Source organism: Camelina sativa, chromosome 20, assembly GCF_000633955.1.
Source record: "Camelina sativa cultivar DH55 chromosome 20, Cs, whole genome shotgun sequence".
NCBI lineage: Eukaryota > Viridiplantae > Streptophyta > Magnoliopsida > Brassicales > Brassicaceae > Camelina > Camelina sativa.
The window spans coordinates 11,849,478-11,872,833 of NC_025704.1; the positions used below are offsets into that span (position 1 = coordinate 11,849,478).

Genomic DNA, 23,356 nt, shown 5'->3' on the forward strand with positions numbered 1-23,356 from the left:
AACTTTTTTTTTTTTTTTTTTTGTCGTCTGATAGAACTTATTAGAATGTTTAAACAAGGAAAGGAAATGCAGAAAAAAAAACAAAAAACAACAAACCACAAACTAAAATGCCTCATCTCTCACTTAGTTACCGCTTTTAACGAAATATGGGATTTCCTATAATCCTAAGTAGTTCCGATTTTTAGTGTTAAAATAAAAGAATAAAAAACGAATTAAATATTCCTTTAACACTTTTATGTTTAGCTTAAGTTGATATTTTTTTTCATCAGGACGTGTGTTAAGAACTTGGGAAAACTTGCAAGATGGCAAATCCTCAATGTACCTCTTGTCGCGTTACTCACCAAAGTGGCCAATGCCCTCATGACATTCCCCAGGAGATTACTCCAGCTCTTTGCTGCGTTATGTATTTATGGACCATTGGTGTATTGTTCCTTTTTCCTCTTTTCGTTCTAGTTTTTTACAATCTTGCCGAGAAACAACAAAGTTGTTACATAGAGCTTTTTGCCGATTCCGTCTCCGTCTCAAACGCAAACGTTTCGGCCGCTGATTGGAGGATCGGTGTTGTTGCGACGAGTCCAGTCTTCCACCGTAAAATCTCTCTACATACACTCAGGTCGCGTTTACTCCGTGGCGATCAAGTTATCTCCAACTCATCATCTTCTTCGTCGGAGTTTTTCGGAGAGTCTGTCAACGGAGGAAACAAAGCAAACGTCGTTTTCGAGAAGGTGGTGATGCCGGAAGTTGTTGGCGACGTGATTTGGGATTTTCGGGTTGAGATTTTGTTTGCAGTGAGCATTGATGTTAATCATGGGAACGGCTTTTTGATGGCGACTTGTCCCGATATTTCAGTGAAGTTCACGACGGATACGACGACGGGGAATGTGATGGGATCGTTGCTAGGAAATATAAGACGGTGTAATTATATTTTCCAGCATAAGTTGTCTTAATTCAATCTGATCATCTATTTCTTGCATTAACTTTGTTTTATTGCTTGGATATAACAGAAATTTCTTATAAAATACAAATTTTAATATCTATTTTTATTCGATTGTAGAAATAACACTAATTTAACAGTAACAGAAAAGAAAAAAAAAAAGTTTTATCGAGAAGAAAATAAAAAGAAATCTAAGAAGAGTGCCTAATTCATGAACTTGTTAGAAAGATTGCTTGAATATTTCGAAAGACGATGAGTGACACTTAATCTTGTCATAACCGATATTGAGATTCTGACACTTGATATCATAATGTCCAATGAGATCATAATCGTCCTTCGCACGAAGTTTCAGTTCCAATTCGAAACCTCTAGGAGAAGAAGCTGCAACGACGTGGCTTTGATTACCTGCCGTAGCTAATTTTACCGAGAAACTCGTGTAGCGGCCACTCGGGTCATCATAATCCATGCGAGAGGTGTTCAAAACGGCGGTGTTGAAGGAACCAAGCTTGGCTTGCACGTTATGGCCGTTGTAGTAGACAAGACATCTCGATAATGAGCTGGGGTTTTCCACGTGGAATACGACGTGCCACCACGTGGCTGAAGCGGAGGGAGTAACGGAGATGGATTCCACGGAGAAGTTGACGTGGCAGTGAGAGTTGTTGAGGACGATGGTGGTAATGACAGCGACGAGTAAGATTGTGAACGTGGAGTACCACATGGGTTTTTCTATAGCTAATTCCTCATTTTTAGTGAGTTCTTTACGACGACGGAATAATGATTGTAACTGTGCCCACCACCGTGAAGGAGGAGGTGTTGTAAAATTAGAGGAGGAGGACGACGGTGACGTTGGCAATCCGGTCACTATATCCAGCGGCCTGTAACTGTAAGCCATTTTTTTTTTTTGCTTTTGTTGGTATGGAATGAAGATAATGATTTTGTTTTTGTAAATTAAAACTTTAATGATTAAATTATCGTTAGCAATATTTTCGATTGATTTTGTTAGAAATCCTATTTTCTCTCTTTCTGATTGATTTTTTAAGTTGTTGTGAGTGGATATGAAAGTTTGTTAGAGTTGAATAGGTAAAAATAGTTGAAAAAATAGAAAAAAAAAAGACTTGGCAATTACGACTACAAATTGTTAGGATACGTGAATGTCTTGTTGCCAAAACCTCCTTTGGTTTATTCATCACAAAGTTTTAGCTTAGTTAATGTTACATTACCTTAACTAAGTATCTTCTCATGACAAGGTCTCTTTGTACTTCGTGTGGTCTCAGGAGTAGACACTGCCAATGCCTTCAGCAAGCTTCAAACACAGACAGTGACAGTGACAGTGACGATGCAAGCAGTGAGGGTGCAAACAGTGACAATGAAGAAACTGCGTTTAAACTTACACCAGCTTCCTTCTGCGTTGTATACCTCATGTACGCTCTCGCATTTGCAGGCCTCTACTTCATCTTATCTGTGCCAATAAACTTTTTCATTTTAAATCCAAGATGCTACGTGGATGTCTTTGCTGAGTCATTCTCCGTTTCAAACCCTTCAATCTCAAATACAAGCGCTGATTGGAACGTCGGGTTTACAACAATGAGCCCAGGTAGTAACACTTGTAAAGTCTATCTCCATACAATGAAATCGCGTCTTATCCGCGGAGGCAAGCTAATCTCCGAGTCAGCCAGTCCTGATTATTTCGGTTTACTCGTAAGGGAAAAAATCAACGATGTACCGCTTCCTTATGCTGTTTTCAAAACGGTTGCAACGCCCCGCGACGGCTTGGTTTTGGATATCCGAGTGGAAGTTGTAACTAGCGTTAAGATAGACGGTGGCTCCCGTTATGAACATGGTTTCTTGATCTTGACTTGCGGCAATATACCGGTGAATTTCACGGCAGATCCGGACGGAAATGTGAAGGGATCGTTGCTCGGATATATGAGGCCGTGTGAGTATAAATTCCAGCAGGAGTTCCCACTCGCATCATTTTAGATTTGACTTTTACGAGTCTTACGGTACTTTAGGTATAGTGAATTGTGTTTTATTCGTTTATCAAAATAAGTTAGGATAATTAGAGTTTAATCACCAATATCAAAGTATTGTATCACTTGAAAAACCATCTAATCTTTTTTTTAGAAACTAAAACTTTTTGTTTTCAGTTATATATTTCAATACAATTTAACATATATCAAGAAAAGTAAATATACTATCGGAAGGGCCACATATTTTTTAGACCGTCATTTCCATTTGACCGGCCCATATATCATAATGTGATACTCAAATTTATTTGTTTCTTGATTTCTTACTTAAAGAATTGTAGTATAAAGAAGATTCGTCGTCTCTCATCCAAAAGTGCTTTTCGTGGTAATTATCACCAAAGAACTGTGGAAGAAAAAAACATTTATTTTGTTCTGAGTTGATAAAGATTAAAAACAGCTTTTTCCCGAATTTCGCATAAAGTTAAATAGAAGCCCATTGGTAAAAAACAAAAAAAAAGTGTCAAGAGTCAAGACTATAGCTGTGCGATAGCTTAGCAATATGGTTACAAATAGAAATAAATTCATAATTACGATACATTTAACCACCAAGCTCCACTTACATAAATATCCCTCAAAACTCCACTAGTAACCTTCCAATATCTTTCACCCACCAAACAAAACAAACCAACAAACAAATCTCTCTCTGCAAGCCAAAACACTAAACGCCACTTCACGGTACAATGACGGAGAAAGAGTGCGACCACCATGACGAATATGACGAAAGGAAGAGGAGACGCGTAATATGGGCGTTGCTAGGCTTAATCGTTGTGGCTGCGTTTGTCGTTTTCTTGGTCTGGGCTATACTTCACCCGCACGGACCGCGTTTCGTCCTCCAAGACGTAACCATTAATGACTTCAACGTCTCCCAGCCAAATTACCTCACTTCGAATCTTCAGGTTACTGTCTCTTCTCGCAACCCAAACGACAAGATCGGAATTTTCTATGACCGTCTCGACATCTATGCCTCATACCGGAACCAAGAGGTAGCGTTTTGCGTTTAATTGCTATTTTCTTGTTGATTTGTTTGGTGCAATGTGTATGAATCAGCAAGTTTTAGTATGTTATAACGTTAAAACCACATAACATGATCCATCTTAACGTATGTCTTAAGAATATTTAAATATCATCAATTTGATTTCACAAATGTTTTTTTTTTGTTAAAATTTATATTTATCATCATTTTGGGTTCATAATAATAAACCTGCAATGTTGAAAAATCAATACCACCATATACATATTTGTCTACCAATTGCAGAATTAATCATTTTTTTTTCTTTTTTCTTTCTGGAAGAGTTATAATATATTAACAAGAATAGAATGCTCTAGAGCTAACACTTACTGTTAAGGGATACTCCTATATATTTTTGGTAGAAGCTATTAATCGAAAATTAAAAATACAAGAAGAAACAAAAAGGACCTATAAATCACATTCATAAGGTTTTTTTGTTTTTGTTTTTTTGTTATTTGTCTTCTAAGCGTTTACGTATTAATGTATTATTTAATTATAATGTTATTTTTTCCGTATTAATTAGGTGACGATTGCGAGGCTTTTGCCGACGACGTATCAAGGACATCTGGAAGTTACGGTGTGGTCACCGGTTCTGATTGGCACCGCCGTTTCGGTGGCTCCTTACTTGTCTCCGGCATTGGACGAAGACTTCATGGCCGGGTTGGTGCTCCTCAACATCAAGATAGACGGTTGGGTTAGGTGGAAAGTGGGCTCGTGGGTATCCGGCAGTTATCGCCTCCACGTTAATTGTCCGGCGTACATTAACGTGCCCCGCCAGTTAGTCGTCGGCGTTGGTCCGGCGATGAAGTACCAGCTTGTTCAGCGATGTGCTGTTGACGTATGAAATACAAAAGCAAAGCTAGAATATATATTTTCCAGGGGAATATAAAGTTATAAGGTAAAGGTTAAATAAATTAGAGCATTTTGTTGTCTATTTGTGTGGCTTGTTAATTACTTTTTTTCTAAAAGGTGTTAAAAAGAACAAGACGCTGATTAAGCTTTTTTTGCTTTTCACTAATCTCCAAGGTACTAAAGTATAAGAATTTATCAGTAAGTTGACGTGTGTTCCTTTTAATCAAATGCATAGCTAGTATAATGTTCGAATTGAGAATGCATACTTTCAAATTAGACTAACGTAAGATAAATTTATTTGTGGTGACTTGGAAGGAGATTAAATTGTTCCCTTGATCCTTTTTAATTAAACACCCACGTTAAATTGTAAATTTTACATGAGTTTTAGCATATTATAATATATACCATAATAGTATAATTTTATCCATGAGTGTGATTAACAAGTTGACACTTGACGTTTTTAGTAATCTGCCGTCTGCACACGAAATTGCCAGAATTAGGGAAAACTTACAAGGGTGGGTTTATTTTCTAGTTGGATATGAGTCACATGACAACGACTATGTAGCAAAAATATATTTTAAAATTAGCAATCTAATAATGAGAAGCACTTGCTCTATCACTACCAAAAAAAAAAAAAAACTTGTTATATTTATTAATTGTCAAACTTTTTTGCAATTCGACCTTTTAAAAAAAAAATTACAATCCGACAACACGTACAAATATTTTTAACATGTAGAAATTGTAGAAAAATATAGTTTTAGATTATGTTCCATGGGATGATGGGAACATAACAAAATCATGTGTGTGTACATGTACAGTTCACTTTGTACTATCAGTTCCTTTTGATGGTTTGTTGGGCACTGAATTTTAGTTTTCAAAGACTTTTTGTCGTGAAAGTACTTGAATGCGGACTTCCCAAGTAAATTTATTTCTTTACACCCAAATTGTCTTCTTGTAGGTTCAGCTTTAAATATGGTTATCCTAGTTTCTATTCTAATTTGTAGACATTATTAATTTGGCTGGTTAGTTTTCTACTTCTTATCTATGGCATGAGCTATATAAGAAGCTGATTGGTTAGAACTTTAAAGACTTCAAATAATTTTAGAAACTAATCGAAATCGATTATGACATTTTAGAAACTCCAAACAGCTCAAAAAATGGTCTCATTAGTTATTATTTCAGAAATTAGCTTCTTTTTTAAAAAAATCTAGCTAATTAAAATAAAGATATTATATTATAAATTTTCAAAGTTAGTTGGCTGCAAACTCATGTTTGGTGTGATTTGTACGAGGACTAGGAGTATTCTGAATCAAAACAAGAAGAAGATACTAGATACATACTATATGATATATGATATGGACACTCGAAAAACTCCACCAAAGAAATCCCATGAAATAAAGTGTAGATGATTCGTAGTTATAAGATGACTTAGTCTAATGCATGTGAGTTGTGAAATCATCGTCATGTTGGTGACATTTGCACGCCTTACGGTGTTATGTAGCGTGAAGCACAATAATCTGAGATATTGTATATCTTCATGTTTGGTGACTTCATTTTTTAGAAAACTTGATAACGTGAGAGAAAATAATAAAATTTACTACTTTTATGAACTTTGTAACTTTTGTGATTTTTATAAAAAGTTTCGTTTACAGATTCTTAAAGCCAAAAAAAATAAAAGGAATAGAAAAGAAAAATTGATAACTACTTTAGCGAATATTCGTCAACAAACTTTGTTACTTGCCTGCCGCGTGCAATGACGTTGCAAACTAAACCCACACTTGTAGTCTTGTAGTAGAGAGAGTGTCAGGTACAGGTAGGTAACTTTCTTTGAGCATCCAGTTGCTATATATGTTTCCCACGTTTAAATTATAACATCTGGACCTGAAAGCTAAGGTTTCTTATGATCAACATAAATGAACAAAATTAGCTAATGATGCTGATCTCGTCTTTAGTAGTGGTCCTAAAGGTTAAGTACTTGTATAGCTTCTGACTTATGTAGAACTTCTAAGTCGTTTCTTGTAGACGTGTTATTGATCACAACAATAATATATAACTCATGCTTTTGTATTTGCACATTTTACTATATACAACCATTTCAAAATATTTTATGTTTTAATTAATAAGATGCAATTAAAAAATGTTTAACTTTTTTTAAATTCAACCAATCAGAAACAATACTTCATAATATAAAATATTAAATTAATTTAAAATATTCATAAAAGTTTATAAACATCCTATATTATACTCCGTTGATTACTTTATTGATGTAAATCTAGTTTGATATGTTAAAAGGTTTTAATGGTCCTAAAGCTAAGTACTTCATCTACTATTATCTTGTCTAATCATTCAAATTAGATCCGAGTGTCTGCATTCAGATAACAAATGTTCTTATTGCATTGGTCCTATGATCTGGCATCCCTAGGTTTTCGAGGTTCCACAAAAAAAGTGACAAATACAATTCTGTGATTTTGTTAGGAACAAGAAACCAAAAAAAACAAAAAAAACCTGAAAACTGCTGGGCTTTTATGTCATTGGGCTTAACCAATAAAATGACTTGAATTTTGTGTAAAAGCCCGTACATCTGAGCCCAAACATACGACGTCGTTTTAACTTTGAACTGGAGAAGAGTTCTCGCTTCTGATAGTGTCTGTCTGGTCAGAAATTCTTCAACTCACAATCTCGATTTCTGATGTTTTGTCTCTCTGATTGAAAGGTAAAATCTTTTAGATTTTTGTGTTTCGTTCCCAGGCTTTTTGTATTTGATGATGATCAAGCTACGCTTTTTTCATTTTTGTTTGTTCTGGCTAGGTTTCTTAGTGATAGAAATTGAAGTAAAATCTCCGATTTCCTCAATTGTTCGGAAGTTTTTTTTAAAAAAAATTAGTCGAGTTTCCATATATGTGATTTCAGAAGACAGGGGAATTTCACTAAAACGAAAACTTTTTGATCATATCCTTAGTTACTAGATATTATCATCTATCCTGATGAAGATTTGACTTGTATTGGTGGTGGTGGTTCATAGATGTCTGATGTTGTACATTTCATTTGCTTGAGCTTCATTGTAAAATGGATTCTGATATAAAAATATGTATAGAGTTTGGTCTGTTAATAAAAAAAGGTTTTGATGGTCTTAAAGCTAACTACTTATATAGCAGCAGCTACTATAGAAGCTTTTCAGTCTCTCATGTTCATGACTCTGTTAATAACGAAATAATGCCAGCATTTGTGTATATGAGATTGTATTAAAAAGGCCCACCTGCAGTATTAGTGTGATTGCTGCTTTAGGCGATGCAGAGTTTTGATTTTGTTAAACCCAAAAAATGCTTATACATTGTGGTAAAGTCATCTTTTGCTGAACTATAATATGACTTTATTATCTTTGCGGGTTTTGGACAATGTGATATTTCAATGTTTCAATACACCACTAAAATGTAGGTGTTATAGGTTCTGATTCAAGATGGGTAACAAAGCTACGACTGTGAAAGAAGAACGTGAAGTGATCCACTTGAAGGTTGTACCTCCGTTGGACAAAGTTTTTCTGCGTTGGCTTGCTAGAGATCTCCAGAGAGTTCACGGAGTCAAACCGAGTATCAACACTCGTGCGATCACTCCTCCAGATAGCTACATTGAGTTTATGCGGTTAAATGGATCCCTTGATGTGGATTTAGATGACCCTGCTCTTGCCCATTTGTTCAAGTAAAAACAAAAACAAAAAAAAAGGTTCTTTTGGTGTCTTCTGTGTTTGTTTTGTATGAAGCTTTCAAACTCTTTATATCTCTTACCTTATGATTACTCCATACATAAGCTTTTTGTATTGAAAGCTCGTCTATAGATATTATCTTGATCTAACAGCAGAGCATTCAAATGATATCCGAGTGTCTGCATTCAGATGACACATGTTTTCTATTGTCTTGGTGCTATGATTTGGAATCCCTAGGTTTTCGAGGTTCAACAAAAAAAAAAAAAGGTAATTGATGAGAGACTCATGAGCGTTACAGTTCTCTTCATTAATCCTTACCACCAAAAACAACTCCAAATCTGATATTACCAGTAAAGTTATAGGTTTTACAGTTTTAATGATGTTTTTTTTTTGGGCAATAGTCACTTATGTACCACTTGACAGATATAAGCTTAAAGGGTTTGCAAACCAAACCAAATTTTAGTATAAATCCAAATTTTTTTTCTTTTCTTTTGTCAATCTCTTTTTTTTTTTTTTTGCTTGCCTCTTCTACAAATATTTTTATATATAAAAACGTATATATGTTCGACAGATATTGACGATAATTGCTCACGCTTAACGCGTGTAACAGATGCAACAGTTTGTTGGAATATTTATGCTTCCAATTCTTAACATGAATAAATCCAAATTTATACTTTTTTTTTTTTTTTTTTTTCAATTTCAAGGAAATATATCCCAAATTAGTTAACTAGCTTTATTATTAACTTCGTTGACAAAAATTTAAAAAATATACAAGTAAATATAATTAATTAATTAAAAAAGAGGATTAATTTTGGTTGAGATATTGGTTAAAGAGAGAAATTAAGAAGATATCAGTAGTGTTGTTGTTACAAGTAGCGCAGCTTCCCTCCACATCAGTAATCTAAACCAAACGCAACTCATTCCCTCGTTTTCTCTCTTTTCTCTTCCACCGTCTCTTTTTTTTTTTTTCTTTAATCCCTTCTCCTCCTCTTCTTCTTCCTCTTCTTCTCTCCCGCTTTTTTTTTTTTTTCGATTCGTCGATCTCTTCACATTCTCATCCCGGAATCTCCGTAATTCTCTCCGTAGATCTGCTTCCGTATACCTAATTGGATCTCTGCTTACCGGAGATCCGTTTTTCCGGATATTGAATTTTCGGTTTCTTTTTTTTTTTTTTTTTTTTTATTTTNTTATTATCGAGATTCGTTCCTCATGTCGGAGGAACCTCAGCAATTCCCACCTTCGAAGCGGCAGCATCATCCTTCTCTGTCTTCTATGAAGCCTCCTTTAGTTGCTCCCGGCGAGTATCACCGCTTTGATTCGGCGGAGACTCGTCTAGCTGGTGGTGGAGCTGCTCCTGCTCCTGCTGATCACGCCGTCTCTGACTCGATTGTTATTAAATCTACTGTGAGTCCCCCTTCACCCCCCTAGTGTCAATTTTGGTTTTTAAATTCCCCTGTGTTCTCAGAGAATTTAAATTCCCCTGTGTTCTCGATTCTCTGAGGTTTGATTAAATTTGTGATGATGATATCGTAGCCTGAGAATTGTGTTGTGATCTGTATCTGGCTGTGAAATTGCGTTTTGTGTAGTATATGGAATTAGCATTGCGAGTTATTATTTTCTTTTGAGTAGTTTAGTTGTTGAACTAGGGTTTATTTGGTGTTACTGTTCTTGCTATTTTAGAGCTGATTTATGCATTGTTTATGTTTCTGTTTTAGTGAATTAGGCTCTTTTGGTGCTTTTAGATTTCAGCGAAGTGACAGTATGATGCTGATAGGAGTTTTTCCTATAATTGAGTGTTATTTTAGTGGTGTCAGCTTCTGTTAATTCATTTGTTCAAGTATGTTTGTTTTGTTTTCCTTGTTGATGTGTACAATTTTTGGTGTCTTTATTGGCAGCTGAAGCGTAAGACAGATGCGGTAAACCAAATAGCTGAGCCCAATGAATTGAGTACTTGTGTTCTCCAAACACCTGTATCAGGGAAAGGAGGGAAGGCCAAAAAGACTTCTAGGTCTGCCAAGTCTAATAAATCTGGAACGTTAGCTTCTGGTTCTAATGCAGGTGAGTTTCGCCCGAATGCTCTGTTTCCTTTTTTAATCTATATACACGGGCGACTGTTAGTAGGCCAATGATAGATATTGCTTATGTGCTCATCTGAGCTAGACCTTCTATTTTTTTTTGGTTTAGTTGCAATGAAAGAAAGAGTGATATCATTGCAATGTAGTGACAAGGATCTTCTGTGTTGGCAGGTTCTCCTGGAAATAACTTTACACAGGCCGGTACTTGTCGTTATGATAGTTCACTAGGTAATAACTTATTTTCGCAAACCTAAGTTTTTTTATGATCTTTTATACTCCAGGTCTTTTTAATAATAAGTTTTTTTTTTTTTTTTTGTGATCTAATTTGCTTCAGGTCTTTTGACGAAGAAATTTATCAATTTGATAAAACAAGCAGAGGATGGTATTCTTGATCTAAATAAAGCAGCTGATACGTTAGAGGTGGCATATTCAAACTCTAAACTGCCTTCTTGATGTATTACTTTCTGTCAAATCTTAACTGCGTGTTTCTGTTGTTGCAGGTACAAAAGAGACGGATATACGATATAACCAATGTGTTAGAAGGAATAGGTTTGATAGAGAAGACGCTCAAGAACAGGATTCAGTGGAAGTAAGCATGTCTTCCGACTGTCAAATCCTGGATTCCTTCCATTTGGTGCCTCATGTGTGTTGATACTCTGATTTTTTTTGTCTGTCTTAGGGGTCTCGATGTCTCAAAACCAGGAGAAACAATTGAAAACATAGCTAACCTACAGGTACAGTACAGGCCTATGTATTCATTTACCTTTTAGTTACACGTGTGCTCAGTATTATCACCTGTATTATTATTATTTTTACGTTGAGGGTATATGTTAGTTTAGATTGTCTTCTTGAACATCTTGTGAACATTCGTATAATTCATGTTTTGCCTTTTTCCTGAGAGTCCTAGTAACTAGGATACAAGAAAATATATCACAAACACAAAAATTGAAAACCTGTAACCACAAGCTCTGTCTTGTATCCAGTATCCCTCTACTAGCACATTTTGAAATTTGAATGATGTGCTTCTGTTCATGTTTCTCATAGTTAATTACACAGCTGTTGACAAAGTGATTAATTGGTTACTGTTTTCGATCTCATTCATTTGGATTTATTTATTTTTTGGTTCTCTGTTTGAAAAATTATTCGGTCTATACAAATTCCCATTCCCAGTTTCGTTTGACATTTTGTTACCCTCGATCCTCGTACAGGATGAAGTACGTAATCTCACAGTTGAGGAGGCAAAACTAGATGACCAAATCAGGTATTCTCATAGATCATTTTCCTTTCTTTTTCTTATTTTGCTGTTTTTGTGTCTTGTTGATAATCGACTTATTTGCAGAGAATCACAAGACAGACTAACAAGCTTGAGTGAGGATGAAAACAACAAAAGGTAAGCTTCTCCTGCTATTTTTTCCTGGCGAAAGGTATGATACAACATATTTGTTTGTTCTGACTCTCCACATTTTAGGTTACTGTTTGTCACCGAAGACGACATTAAGAATCTACCATGCTTCCAGGTTTGGTCTTCTTCTAGGAATTAGGTGTATATTTTTGCTTTGCATTCTTCTCACTTGGAAACATGTTTTGTGGCGTTTCTCACGCGTACTGTAGAATAAGACGCTGATAGCTGTGAAGGCACCACATGGAACAACTCTTGAGGTGCCAGATCCTGATGAGGTAAGCTTAATAGCACACAAAACCAAATGAGCAACGAACAGTCAGTAACTGTTTCCACCTTCTGCCATTAATCAGGCTGGTGGCTATTCTCAGAGGAGATATAGAATAATTCTGAGAAGCACAATGGGACCAATAGACGTGTACCTAGTCAGGTAATCCCTGTCCTCTAAAGTTATGCTTGCCATTGATAAATCTGTTCAATGAAAGTGGTGAGACTGACAGTGATATTGTGGTTTTTCAGTCAATTCGAAGAGAGTTTTGAGGACATTCCTCACGCTGATGAACCTTCCAATGCTCCTGCTGAGCCTTCAAGTGTTCCTGATGAACCCTCAAATCTTCCATCAACATCTGGTCTCCCTGAGAACCATGATGTAGCCATGCCAATGGAAGAGGACAGCACCGGAAGAAAGATGGAAATACAGGAACTTGATGATACTCAAAGAGTTTACTCTGACATCGAATCTCATGACTTTGTTGATGGTATCATGAAGATTGTTCCTCCAGATTTGGATGTAAGTCCCAACTGCTTCCCCAGCTTTAAAATATTTCACCACATACATAATCATCACAGTTCAGAAACTTCATATAGCCAGGAAAAGTAATAAACAAAGATCATATCTAGAAAAATATGCTCGGCTTGATTCATTATTTGTCTGTATGTTACACAGATGGGTGTAGATTACTGGCTTCGATCAGAGGTAGGTGAAGTCAGCATCACAGACTTGTGGCCAGATGAATGTATCCTTCAACTTCTGTCACTGCTTTTTATCTAATTTCTCTATAAGCTTCTTGAGTTTTCCTCCCCAAATATTTAAATCTGTTAAGAGCTCCTTGACTTATCTTCATTAGCTGGACCGGACTGGAACCATATGGGTTCATTTGATCAAAACCATGCTGGACCGAGCAACACAACCTTGGAGCAGCCACAAACTCCATCGAGCCCAACTCCAGAAGATTCCACTGGTACGAGATCAACAGGTAGCTGAAGTTACCATACCACAGGAAAAGCACCACCATATATCTGTATATAGAATCTGATTTGGGTGAAATCCAGAGTTGTGTTGTACTTGTACAGTAGCTAGCTGCATTGCGTTATCATAGAAGTAGACATTGCAAAATAAAAGTAGAGAAACCAACCCTTCGCTGTATCATGCATTTTCTATTTTTTTAGCATCTTGGCTTATATAGAATAGCCTTAACCCATTAATTTCTTAAGATTGGTCTTAATATAGAGTTTCTTTTAGTCGGGAGCGTAAATAAGCTTTCAAGGTTACTCAAATGAAACCAGAATTATATTTCGGTTTAGATTTATAGATTCAATTCAAGGTTTGGTGATTTCATTTTGGTTGGAATTGGTTTCTATGTCCAATCGATAATTATGAAAGTAAAGGGATACACGATAACACTAGAGGTAGTTCCTTACAAATGATAGCAAGATCGAATTATTTTTCTTTAAAAAAAAAAGAGAAATCCATCATCAGCATTCAAAATTGTGCACCTCCAAAGCAATGAGCAATGCTGAATCTCCAAGCTAAGTAAGGAAAAAAAAAGGTTCCTCTTTTAACAAACTTTCCCACACCAACATCCTCACTCAATAATCTCAACTTGTTTTCTCTTCCCTCTTTGTAAAAACATAAACATGCATTTCAAGAAGAAGATGAAGTATATACTCAAAACCATATTCAACCCCATCTTCATGGCCTGCCGTAGTGGTTGCGGCTCTACCGTCCGGCCTTCCTCTCACAGCCATTACACCCCGGGGCTACAGGTTTCTCCTACGGTTTTACGCAGTCCATGTCCTAAGATCGACGAGAGCGTCGCGATGGCTAAGGAGTCAAACAACCCCTTCGAAGATTACAAGAAGTCGATGAAACAAATGATTGAAGAGAGATATATCGAGACAGAAGATGATCTTAAGGAGCTTCTAAGGTGTTTCTTGGACATAAACCCTCCTCCTCAACACAATCTCATCGTCCGGGCTTTTGTAGATGTCTGTTCACATCTCCGGCCACCACACGACCGCCGTGGGAAGTCCCTTGGGAAATTACTTCGCTTATATGTTAATAATCCTCTTGATAAGAATGATAATGATGACGACGACTTACACCAACCCTAAGATGAGTATGAGGAACTGATCCTTCCTCGTCATGCATCTCTTTCTATACATAATACATGTAACATGTTACAATATTGTGAATAATTCGATTTTATGATTCCATGCAAGGCTATATGTGAACCCTTAAACAACAAGAACAACAAAGTTCAAAAAAAAAAAAATGCACATTATGTTTTCCAATATGTAGGATAAAGTGAAGTATGGGTTAAACAAATTTCTTTTTCGATTTTTCCTTATGATTACAAAATAAAATGTTATTATATACTTCAAAGGTTAAGCTCTACTCAACATAAAAGTTTGAAGTGTAAATTTGGTAAGATTTAAATCCTATATATATAAGTCCATTCACATTTGATGTTAAAATTGGTCGTTCTCCTCACCAATTATTTCGGTGATATAATTTGGTTAAACGAGGGATGAATAAAATAATTTTGATTAATATTGTATAAAAATGATTAAGAACAATGATTAATTGAGTTAATTAAATCAAAAAGCCTCTAAACCATACAAAACTCCGGCATGTTTCTCAGCCCCATCCTCAACGAAATACAAATCCCTCATCCTCTGAAACGCCTGCCACGTCAGCAAACTATCCGAACCGGCTTGATGACATTTCCCAACCGCCCGGTTAACCTCAAGCGACCGAGCAACCCGGTCCAAACCACCGTACAATCTCCTCTGCTCACAAAACCTCATAATATGTTTCACATCGTAAACCCTCTCACCGAAGAAAGCTCTGAGTAACCCCAAGAACTCACGCAACGCGCCGGGAAGCTCCCGGCGCGTGAGTATCTTCACTAAGTAACCGAAATCGTACGCGCTATGAAACGTCACCCAGCTCACCGACTCGTTACAGATCAACCCCGACGACATCATCAGCTCAGCGAACCTCTCCGATCGAACACCTTCGCGTCGGTTACGCTCGAAATCGATCCCGTGACGACGGAGCAGCTCGATCGAATCCGCCGCGTGGGGGTCACGCTCCACGTCGAAGTCGCGGAAATTGAATTCCCAGATGAAGCGGCGGTTGTTTTGAGATCCGAGATCAGGGAGGTTCCCGTCGGCGTCGGAGAGGGTGAGACCGACTTGGATTAGGCTTAGAGCGTCGACGTTGGATTTGAGAAAGTTGTAGAGGTAATTAGGGTTTCCACGGCGGAGTACGGCGAGATCAGCTTTGAAGATCACGCCGGGGAACTCTGTGTCCATGGAAATGAATGGGTAGTCTTCGACGATCCCGCTGATTAGCTCGAACTCTGATTCGAGATTATGAGCCCAGACGTCACGGATCACAACAGAGAGATCTGAGTTGATCATAGTTTCTAAAAAAATTTCCAAATTCTTGATCTTTTTGGTCGTTGTCTTTAAAGTCTCTGCTTTATTGTTGTTGTTGTTAAATCTGAAGGTTTGAAAATGGTGTGTATGTATAGTGGAGTGAAGGGTTACGAGGAGGAGGAAGAAGAGAGGACAAGTGTGAGAAACGCGCACGTTTATGACTCACTGTGTCTTCTTGACTCGGTCCAAGTTGGCTTCTCCTTGTGACTCCAATTATTGCATACTGATCAACTCGTTGTATTAATTAAAATCTAAAATCGTTACGACCAGTGAACTTACCACGAATATTTGCTATATTGCCAATAAAACATTGAATTATATTTTTTAACGTATTAGATGAATCATATCGGCTTTTTGACTTGATGAATCTAAAAGCCATCATAACTTTTTTCGGCTTATAACTGCTTTCGTGGATTCAAAGCAAACCAAGTCATTCACTTTGTCAATATATAAGAAAGAAATTAGTAAGAAAAGGAATTCAAAGTTTTGATTACCAAATGATGTCAAATTAAAACTTCGCTGGTGGGAGACTCCACTAAGTCAGGTAACTTGAGACGGTCAAATTTCTGGTAATAAGTCACCTGAGGGAAATCTTGGTGACCTCATCTTGCACGTGCTATGCTAGCGTCATATTTTATGGCAGTGAAGGGAAGCTTGGAGACAAGCCTTAAGGTTGTCAAGTAAAACTTGGAATCACGGTTGGAGTATAGGACCCTGGAGCTGGAGCAATCCAGAATTTTTGAAGAAGTTTACGTTTTGGTCCAGGCTGAGTCACCAGGCCTACAGAAACACATCCTACCTCCATAAAACTTTTTGGCCACGACACACGAGTCACCGGGGGAAGTTGTTTCTGTAAATTTATTTTCAGTAGGATTTGGGATAATAAGTTTTTTTTTTCTTGGTATTTTCCCAGCAAATAAATACACGTCGAGGTATACAACTTATGTATTATGATAGTGTCATAGACTCATAGTGAAGGTTCTATATAGCATAAAACTAGAAATAGGCTCGCGCGATGCACGAGATATATTTAATTTTATTTTTATTAATTATGATATATCTTAAATTTACAAATATATTTTCAAATGGATTTTTGTTAAATGTTTAATATGTGTTCTTTTATATATATGGTTCTTAATGTTTGGACGCAAAATAAAATAAACAAAAACATATCAAACAAAATTTGATTGAAGTAATTAAATCCCATAAAGTTTTGTTGTTTTAAATTTTATCGTTTTGTGATAAATTGTTAGGTTCTTAGACCATCTCCATTGCATATACTACTGGTGTCTTTGATTCTTTTTTTAATATAAATGTAAGACATGCTTGAGGAGAGAGACGAAGAAAATGTCTTCTGCAAGACAATTATATTATAATTTTTAATTTAATTTTTGAGTTTCACTTAGACACTCCATCGGTATCACCGATAAAGATGTCCTTAGAGCATCTCCAACCTCATTCTATTTTAAAGTCAATACTCTGTTATAGAGTAATATTTGCTCTAACCCTACTTTATATCTTATTCTAAAATAGAGTGAATGGTATGATTACTCTATATGCAACATTATTCTTTTACACTAACTCTATTTTAGAGTATAAAATAGATTGATACATTGAAAAAACTATGCTCTATTTTAGAGTAAAAATAAAAATATATATTGGAGATAGTCTTAGCACACATGAGGTTAAAAACATATATTATTTTTATACTTTATAATTAGAAAATTGATTCATTTTACTTGAACATAGAAAATAGATATTTCACTAGAACTTTCAAATTATTCTACAATAAATTCTTGGTTATATTTTTAAAACTTTTTTAAAATGAATCCTAATAATAATCCTTTTAATATCCGAAATTCTATTAATTATCTTTTTTCCTATCCTAATCTTATTGTATTGTCATGTGCTTGTATCTTATTATATTTGAAGTTTTCCTAATTTCATTTGTTTTCACAATAATTATATTTTTTTTTCTTTTTTTTTTGGAAATTATGTAACTTTTAATAATTTTAAATTTAATTTTAATCGTATTGTTGTAAATATGTAGTAATAAAATTTTAATTATTACTATAAATGTGTTGTTATCAAATTAAGTAAAAATAAAAATATAAAGTGAAAATAGTAGGGTAAGGAGTTGAATTTTATTAAACAAAACTATTGTAGAGGTTAAAATTGATTTGGGTGTTGAATGATTAGGTGGAGGAAAGAGAAAATGATGTGGAGTGTTAAAAATTGAGGTGGAGGGTGTTGAAAAAAAAACCATTGTACATGGTCTAATGAAAGCATATACCATATAACCTAAAAATAAAACTACTGATCAAACCAATTAAAACAAAAAAAGTTTTTATACTTTAAAAATAAATTGAAATAAATTAATTTATGATAGACTAATTTTAATTAAATATATATGTTATAATATATTTAAAAATCACATTGTATTCAATAATCATATATATTGTATTAAAGACAAAATTCAGATAAAATTAAATTATATTTAATATTCTATAAGTTACAGTTTGACTGTCTTTAAAACGTATGTACTAAAAGAAAATAAATAATAATATAATTGCTTAATCACCCCATGAAATAATAGAAAACTATAGTTTCAAAAAATAATCTAATGGTAATTATACTATTTATTTTAAAATTATTAGAAAATAGAGATAATATATCGAATCTAAAAAATATTAAATATGACACACTTTTCTTTCATGAATTTTATTCAAAATTTAATGGGATATATATTATAAGATATTTCATAAATTTTTAATATGCATTATTCCAAAAATTTTATATTAAGGGTGATTACAAGATTAGAGCGTAAAAACTAGAGCATATGATAAATCGTGAATACACTTATTAATTATTCAAAATAATCATTGGTGATTCTTCTGTTACCTAATAAAAAACATTAAATTTGACACATTTTTTTTCCATGAGTTTTATCCAAAATTTAATGCGAGATATATATATATAGTATAAGATATTTCAAAAAAAAAATTATGACATGAGCCATATTTTAATATGCATTATTCCAAAAAGAATTTTATTAAGGATGATTACAAGATTATAGAGTAAATACTGGAGCATATGCTATATCGCGAATACACTTAATAATTATCAAAATGATCATTGGTGATTCTTCTGTTATCTTGTAAAACATATTGTCTAGATTCATAATCTTATTAGCACAAAATTCAGGTTTTAAAATTTTAGTTTATTGATTGGATGAATTTGAGTCGGTCTGATTTTTTTTCTCACAAATCTTATTTTAAAATCATCAAAATCTGATGGAAAAGTCAACATATAAATTATAAGTTCAAATATAGTTAATTAAAAAAAACATTTAGATGTAAGTTAAAAAAATTAGAAATGTAGTTATGTCAGAAAAATAATTGGAATGTAACTACTGTTGATATCAATTTTTCTGATTTTGTCTTCCCTTCCATCTACACCAATTGACATGTTGGAGAGTTCATTTTTTTGATAATTAAAAAAATATAATGAATAAGAATAGAGACAAGGACCGAGAAATAACCCATCATCATAGAAGTATAACACATTGTAAGCATTCATATAGAGTTTCTAATTCACAAGAAATTTGTTAGGAGGCTAATTGAAGGAAATAACACCATAGCAACATATTGTGGAGTCAAAAAGAAAATCAAATATTAAGATTAAGTTAAAGAATATATAAAGTTGTAAAACCACTCACAAAGAGATAAATATTTATCAACTATTTTTCTTTATGATTGAGAGTAAAACATAAATTTTTTTTTATTTTTTTCATGGTTACTGAGTTTTGATAGTAATTTTATGGTTATAGAGATCTAGCGAATCATCATATAATTCTTGATCGCATCCATATATTAAAGCTTTGGAAAAGATGTAGGGAAAGATGAGATTTATCTATAAATATTTGTAAACTATTATCACTACTCAATTTTTGTTTTGAATGTCTGATATATGGTTTTTACACAAACCTCATTTGTGCTAAGACTATCTCCAATATATATTTTTATTTTTACTCTAAAATAGAGCATAGTTTTTTTCAATGTATCAATCTATTTTATACTCTAAAATAGAGTTACTGTAAAAAAATAATGTTGCATATAGAGTAATCATACCATTTACTCTATTTTAGAGTAAGATGAGTAGGGTTAGAGCAAATGTTACTCTATAACAGAGTATTGACTTTAAAATAGAATGAGGTTGGAGATGCTCTAAGGACATCTTTATCGGTGATATCGATGGAGTGTCTAAGTGAGACTCAAAAATTAAATTAAAGATTATAATATAATTGTCTTGCAGAAGACATTTCTTCGTCTCTCTCCTCAAGCATGTCTTACATTTATATTAAAAAAAGAATCAAAGACACCAGTAGTATATGCGATGGAGATGGTCTAAGAACCTAACAATTTATCACAAAACGATAAAATTTTAAACAACAAAACTTTAAGGGATTTAATTACTTCAATCAAATTTTTTTGATATGTTTTTGTTTATTTTATTTTGCGTCCAAACATTAAGAACCATATATATAAAAGAACACATATTAAACATTTAACAAAACAATTCATACTAAAAATCCATTTCAAAATATATTTGTAAATTTAAGATATATCATAACTAATAAAAATAAAATTAAATATATCTCCCGTATCGCGCGAGCCTATTTCTAGTAGCATGAATGACTTGATTAGGGTAAAAAAGAGAGAGGAATAAGATGTTGGTCACAACTTTGACAAAGAAAAATACGAGGAACTTCCTCATTGTGTTGAACACCGACACACCTTGTGTGTTGCCATACTTCACAAATGTCACAACACACCATCCTCTCTCCATCTTCTTCCTTTGCTCCACACTCACACTCAATCCTCTTATCCTTCTTCTTGTTATCATCTTCATAACATTTCATCACTTCAACGTTCATCATCATTCCTACATTCCCTTCTAACACCAATCCTTTATTCCCATTCATTAACGTTGCCATTTCATCGACCCTTGTGATGATCTCCTTTTGACCGTCCGCCACAGACTCCACCACGACGTCTCTTAGTTCCCAATAGATATCTCTAAAGGCTCTCTCTGCCTCTCCATACACTTCACTCAATGTTGCATCTTTGTTCACCACTATGCATTCTTGTGGAGGCATTGTTATCTCGTTGTTATGATGATGATGATATTTCGGCGCAATTGTGCAGAATATTCCTAATTTGTCCCCTCCATCTAAGTGTAATGTTTTCGCCGATGTATCTCTAATGTAGTGATATTCTTTGATGAAGTACTTAGCATCGAGGATTGCCCTTGAAGCCATTCCAATTTGGTTCAGTATGCCTCCAGTGGGGCTTAACACTCCCTTGTAATCCATGAGAATATGTTTGTAAAAGTAAAACATGTCTTTCATCACTTGACCTCTCGTGATCTTATTGTGACCGTTCGTCGTCATCTTCCCGATTGAGCTTTGATTCTGAGGTGTCACGAGTTCATTGTTACTACTTGGTAACAAATTTGATATGTCCTCCAAGCAATACTCTAGCACTTTCTTCACCGGATTTAAACTACGTCGAACCAAATAGTTCCCGACCACCTGGTTCCCGAGCGACTTCAACACGAAATCAAGCAAACCAGTGTCCCCTATGTAATTTCTAGCTGCATCCCTCACTTCTTGTCTCGATATCCATCGGTATTCAACTCTTTTCAATGACTCTATAACCACTTTGATAGCCATTTGGATCCGTTTTTGAGACCATCTGCAGTTGGTACTATCAATGGAGATGATTTGGTTTCGGGGATTATTCATGTAGTTATCTCTTGGAAGACGTGAATGGAGATGAAGCATAAACCTGAAGAGGTCACTGAGAGTGATCAATGGATCGGTGGATAAACTTTGGTACTTTGACAAGAGGATTGGAGTGTCTCGGTTCAGGCTAGTTAGGTGATGGTTCAGCAAGCACAAGGGTATGTTGCGGACTGATTCAATTGCCTTCTCGTAAATCTTTTGAGTCACTCCGTATGTCCCTGTCCCGAACCGGTAACCCCAACGACCGAACCATGGCTCTCCTTTTGCTACCCCATGCAGCAGCCTCAGCTCCATTCCTTTTTTGTGCGATGCATCGTTCAACCCTATTTTCCTATACATGTAAAGCGGAAATAAAAATGATTAATTATGTGTGAATACCGATTAATAGCTAGGAAGAATCCATTATGATATAAACAACTAATTGAATGGTTTTTACGACCATATATTATATACAAAAAATATAAAGTCTTATTATACATACCTAGCCTTTAAACCGGTGCAGAGCCGATCCCACAAATCCATGACTTGATGACCGGTTAAGTCGGAGCCGGTTTCAATGCCGTTGAGAGAGATCAAGTGACCAAATCCGTTGGAGTGAAAGAAGCCGTGAAGGACATGGCCTTGAAGCTCCACGAGATGCAATAAACTTTCCTTTTCGGGAAAAGCGTAGCTTCCACCTTCCAGTTTTAGAAAGGCTGCCATTGTTTCCTTTGAAGGGATCACGAAATGGTACTTCTTGTTGCATATCATTTGGTTTGCCCAACCTGCAACGTTCAATACAAATCACTGTATAATATATATTTTTGATATGTACATATATAAATGCATCACTTTTTCTGTTTTTTTCCTCTGTTGAGCTAGGTGTTAGCTTAGCTGTTAGCATATGTAAATAGAGGCACCATGTTACTTTCTTTTTTTTTGGTATGAAACATATTACATTTTCCTAGAACATGGAGTAACAAAAACGTATATTTACCAAGTGAGGATCGACCTATAAAATAAAATCATGCAGCGATGAACAGCATATCTCTAGCTATTACCATATCAAACTATTATTATTGCTATTTTTGTTCCTATGTACGTGCCAGCATGCATAGGTATGCAAAGAATAATGCTTACATGCTGAGCTATGTCGAGCCTAGATAGATAGGTATGAAAAAAAATTGTCTACAGAGTCATACAAAGAGAGAAGGGAAAAGAGAGAGAGGACGTTCACCAACATATTGGCAATGGTTGCAGCGGAGGTTGAGAGAGGCTTCGATGGGCTCTTCGACGACAAAGAGAAGCACATAGAGAGGATTTGGGTTGCGATTAACCTCAAGCTGAAAGGACCAACTTCCCATGAGACCGGAACTCTCAAAGTGACCAAACTCAAGTAGCTTCCCGAGGTTGTCTCGAAAAGACAACTCATTCATCTCAGCTGGATGCCCTGTCTCCCCGAACGTCTTCAGCCTAAAAACCCTACTTTCCCCTCTCTTCCTCTTCTTAGGAAGATGCTGATGATGATCTGTTCGGATCAGATTCGCCATGGAATCAGAACTGTGATTTGATGTTGACAAGAGGGGAATGATCGATTTGGATTATATATATCTTATGGGGTTTGTTATAAGAATAGCCCGAGAAGTGTTGAGGAAGTGCGTGAAGGGTTTAGAGATATAGTAGTCATTAAGATGATGATCACACAATTAGTGCTTTGTGGTGAAAAGGAAAAGTGAGTGAGAGAAAGAGAAAGGGTAATTAAATTCTGATTTAACAATTGTTACTATTGGATTGGATGTTAGGTCTTGATATGTGCATGACTTGTAACATTAACAACTTTTCTTTCTTA

General features: G+C 35.1%; 6 protein-coding genes and 1 pseudogene across 7 annotated transcripts; 5 read left to right on the plus strand and 2 right to left on the minus strand.

Annotated features, from left to right (window-relative positions):
* Positions 1,870-3,046, plus strand: LOC104770545. The gene has a single exon (XM_019242130.1). The coding sequence runs from the start codon at positions 2,174-2,176 to the stop codon at positions 2,912-2,914; it is 741 nt and encodes a 246-aa protein (XP_019097675.1). The 5' UTR covers positions 1,870-2,173; the 3' UTR covers positions 2,915-3,046.
* Positions 3,475-5,024, plus strand: LOC104770546 (NDR1/HIN1-like protein 12). The gene is made up of 2 exons (XM_010494993.2): positions 3,475-3,944; positions 4,494-5,024. Exons 1-2 carry the CDS (start codon positions 3,642-3,644, stop codon positions 4,812-4,814), a joined length of 624 nt encoding a protein of 207 aa, XP_010493295.1. The 5' UTR covers positions 3,475-3,641; the 3' UTR covers positions 4,815-5,024.
* On the plus strand, positions 7,431-8,715 carry LOC104770547. 2 transcript variants are annotated; one of them, XM_019242231.1, is made up of 2 exons: positions 7,431-7,535; positions 8,267-8,715. In XM_019242231.1, exon 2 carries the CDS (start codon positions 8,280-8,282, stop codon positions 8,520-8,522), a length of 243 nt encoding a protein of 80 aa, XP_019097776.1. In that variant the 5' UTR covers positions 7,431-7,535; positions 8,267-8,279; the 3' UTR covers positions 8,523-8,715. The 2 variants fall into 2 exon arrangements, with proteins under 2 accessions (XP_019097776.1, XP_019097775.1); XM_019242230.1 differs by having other exon boundaries at positions 7,439-7,535; positions 8,258-8,715.
* On the plus strand, positions 9,404-13,558 carry LOC104770548 (transcription factor E2FB). The gene is made up of 14 exons (XM_010494995.2): positions 9,404-9,926; positions 10,418-10,580; positions 10,769-10,825; positions 10,932-11,017; positions 11,098-11,186; positions 11,277-11,331; positions 11,806-11,858; positions 11,937-11,987; positions 12,066-12,114; positions 12,209-12,274; positions 12,350-12,426; positions 12,516-12,786; positions 12,943-13,012; positions 13,124-13,558. The coding sequence occupies exons 1-14, from the start codon at positions 9,732-9,734 to the stop codon at positions 13,258-13,260; spliced, it is 1,419 nt and encodes a 472-aa protein (XP_010493297.1). The 5' UTR covers positions 9,404-9,731; the 3' UTR covers positions 13,261-13,558.
* Positions 13,790-14,736, plus strand: LOC104770549 (annotated as a pseudogene).
* Positions 14,808-16,017, minus strand: LOC104770550 (probable CCR4-associated factor 1 homolog 11). Its single transcript, XM_010494996.2, has one exon. It carries the CDS (start codon positions 15,702-15,704, stop codon positions 14,877-14,879), a length of 828 nt encoding a protein of 275 aa, XP_010493298.1. The 5' UTR covers positions 15,705-16,017; the 3' UTR covers positions 14,808-14,876.
* LOC104770551 (PHD finger protein MALE STERILITY 1) lies at positions 20,386-23,057 on the minus strand. The gene is made up of 3 exons (XM_010494997.1): positions 22,745-23,057; positions 22,010-22,292; positions 20,386-21,859 (listed from the first exon to the last, which is right to left on the minus strand). The coding sequence occupies exons 1-3, from the start codon at positions 23,055-23,057 to the stop codon at positions 20,425-20,427; spliced, it is 2,031 nt and encodes a 676-aa protein (XP_010493299.1). The 3' UTR covers positions 20,386-20,424.

Bases quoted from the DNA above. Each gene is read 5' to 3' on its own strand.
- LOC104770545 (XM_019242130.1), top strand. From the start codon at position 2,174: ATGACAAGGTCTCTTTGTACTTCGTGTGGTCTCAGGAGTAGACACTGC.
- LOC104770546 (XM_010494993.2), top strand. From the start codon at position 3,642: ATGACGGAGAAAGAGTGCGACCACCATGACGAATATGACGAAAGGAAG. The intron at 3,945-4,493 runs GTAGCGTTTTGC...CGTATTAATTAG, and splicing joins CCTCATACCGGAACCAAGAG to GTGACGATTGCGAGGCTTTT.
- LOC104770547 (XM_019242231.1), top strand. From the start codon at position 8,280: ATGGGTAACAAAGCTACGACTGTGAAAGAAGAACGTGAAGTGATCCAC.
- LOC104770548 (XM_010494995.2), top strand. From the start codon at position 9,732: ATGTCGGAGGAACCTCAGCAATTCCCACCTTCGAAGCGGCAGCATCAT. The intron at 11,332-11,805 runs GTACAGTACAGG...ATCCTCGTACAG, and splicing joins AAAACATAGCTAACCTACAG to GATGAAGTACGTAATCTCAC. The intron at 11,988-12,065 runs GTAAGCTTCTCC...TCCACATTTTAG, and splicing joins GAGGATGAAAACAACAAAAG to GTTACTGTTTGTCACCGAAG.
- LOC104770550 (XM_010494996.2), bottom strand. From the start codon at position 15,704: ATGATCAACTCAGATCTCTCTGTTGTGATCCGTGACGTCTGGGCTCAT.
- LOC104770551 (XM_010494997.1), bottom strand. From the start codon at position 23,057: ATGGCGAATCTGATCCGAACAGATCATCATCAGCATCTTCCTAAGAAG. The intron at 22,293-22,744 runs GTGAACGTCCTC...TGAACGTTGCAG, and splicing joins CAACCATTGCCAATATGTTG to GTTGGGCAAACCAAATGATA. The intron at 21,860-22,009 runs GTATGTATAATA...TTACATGTATAG, and splicing joins TGCACCGGTTTAAAGGCTAG to GAAAATAGGGTTGAACGATG.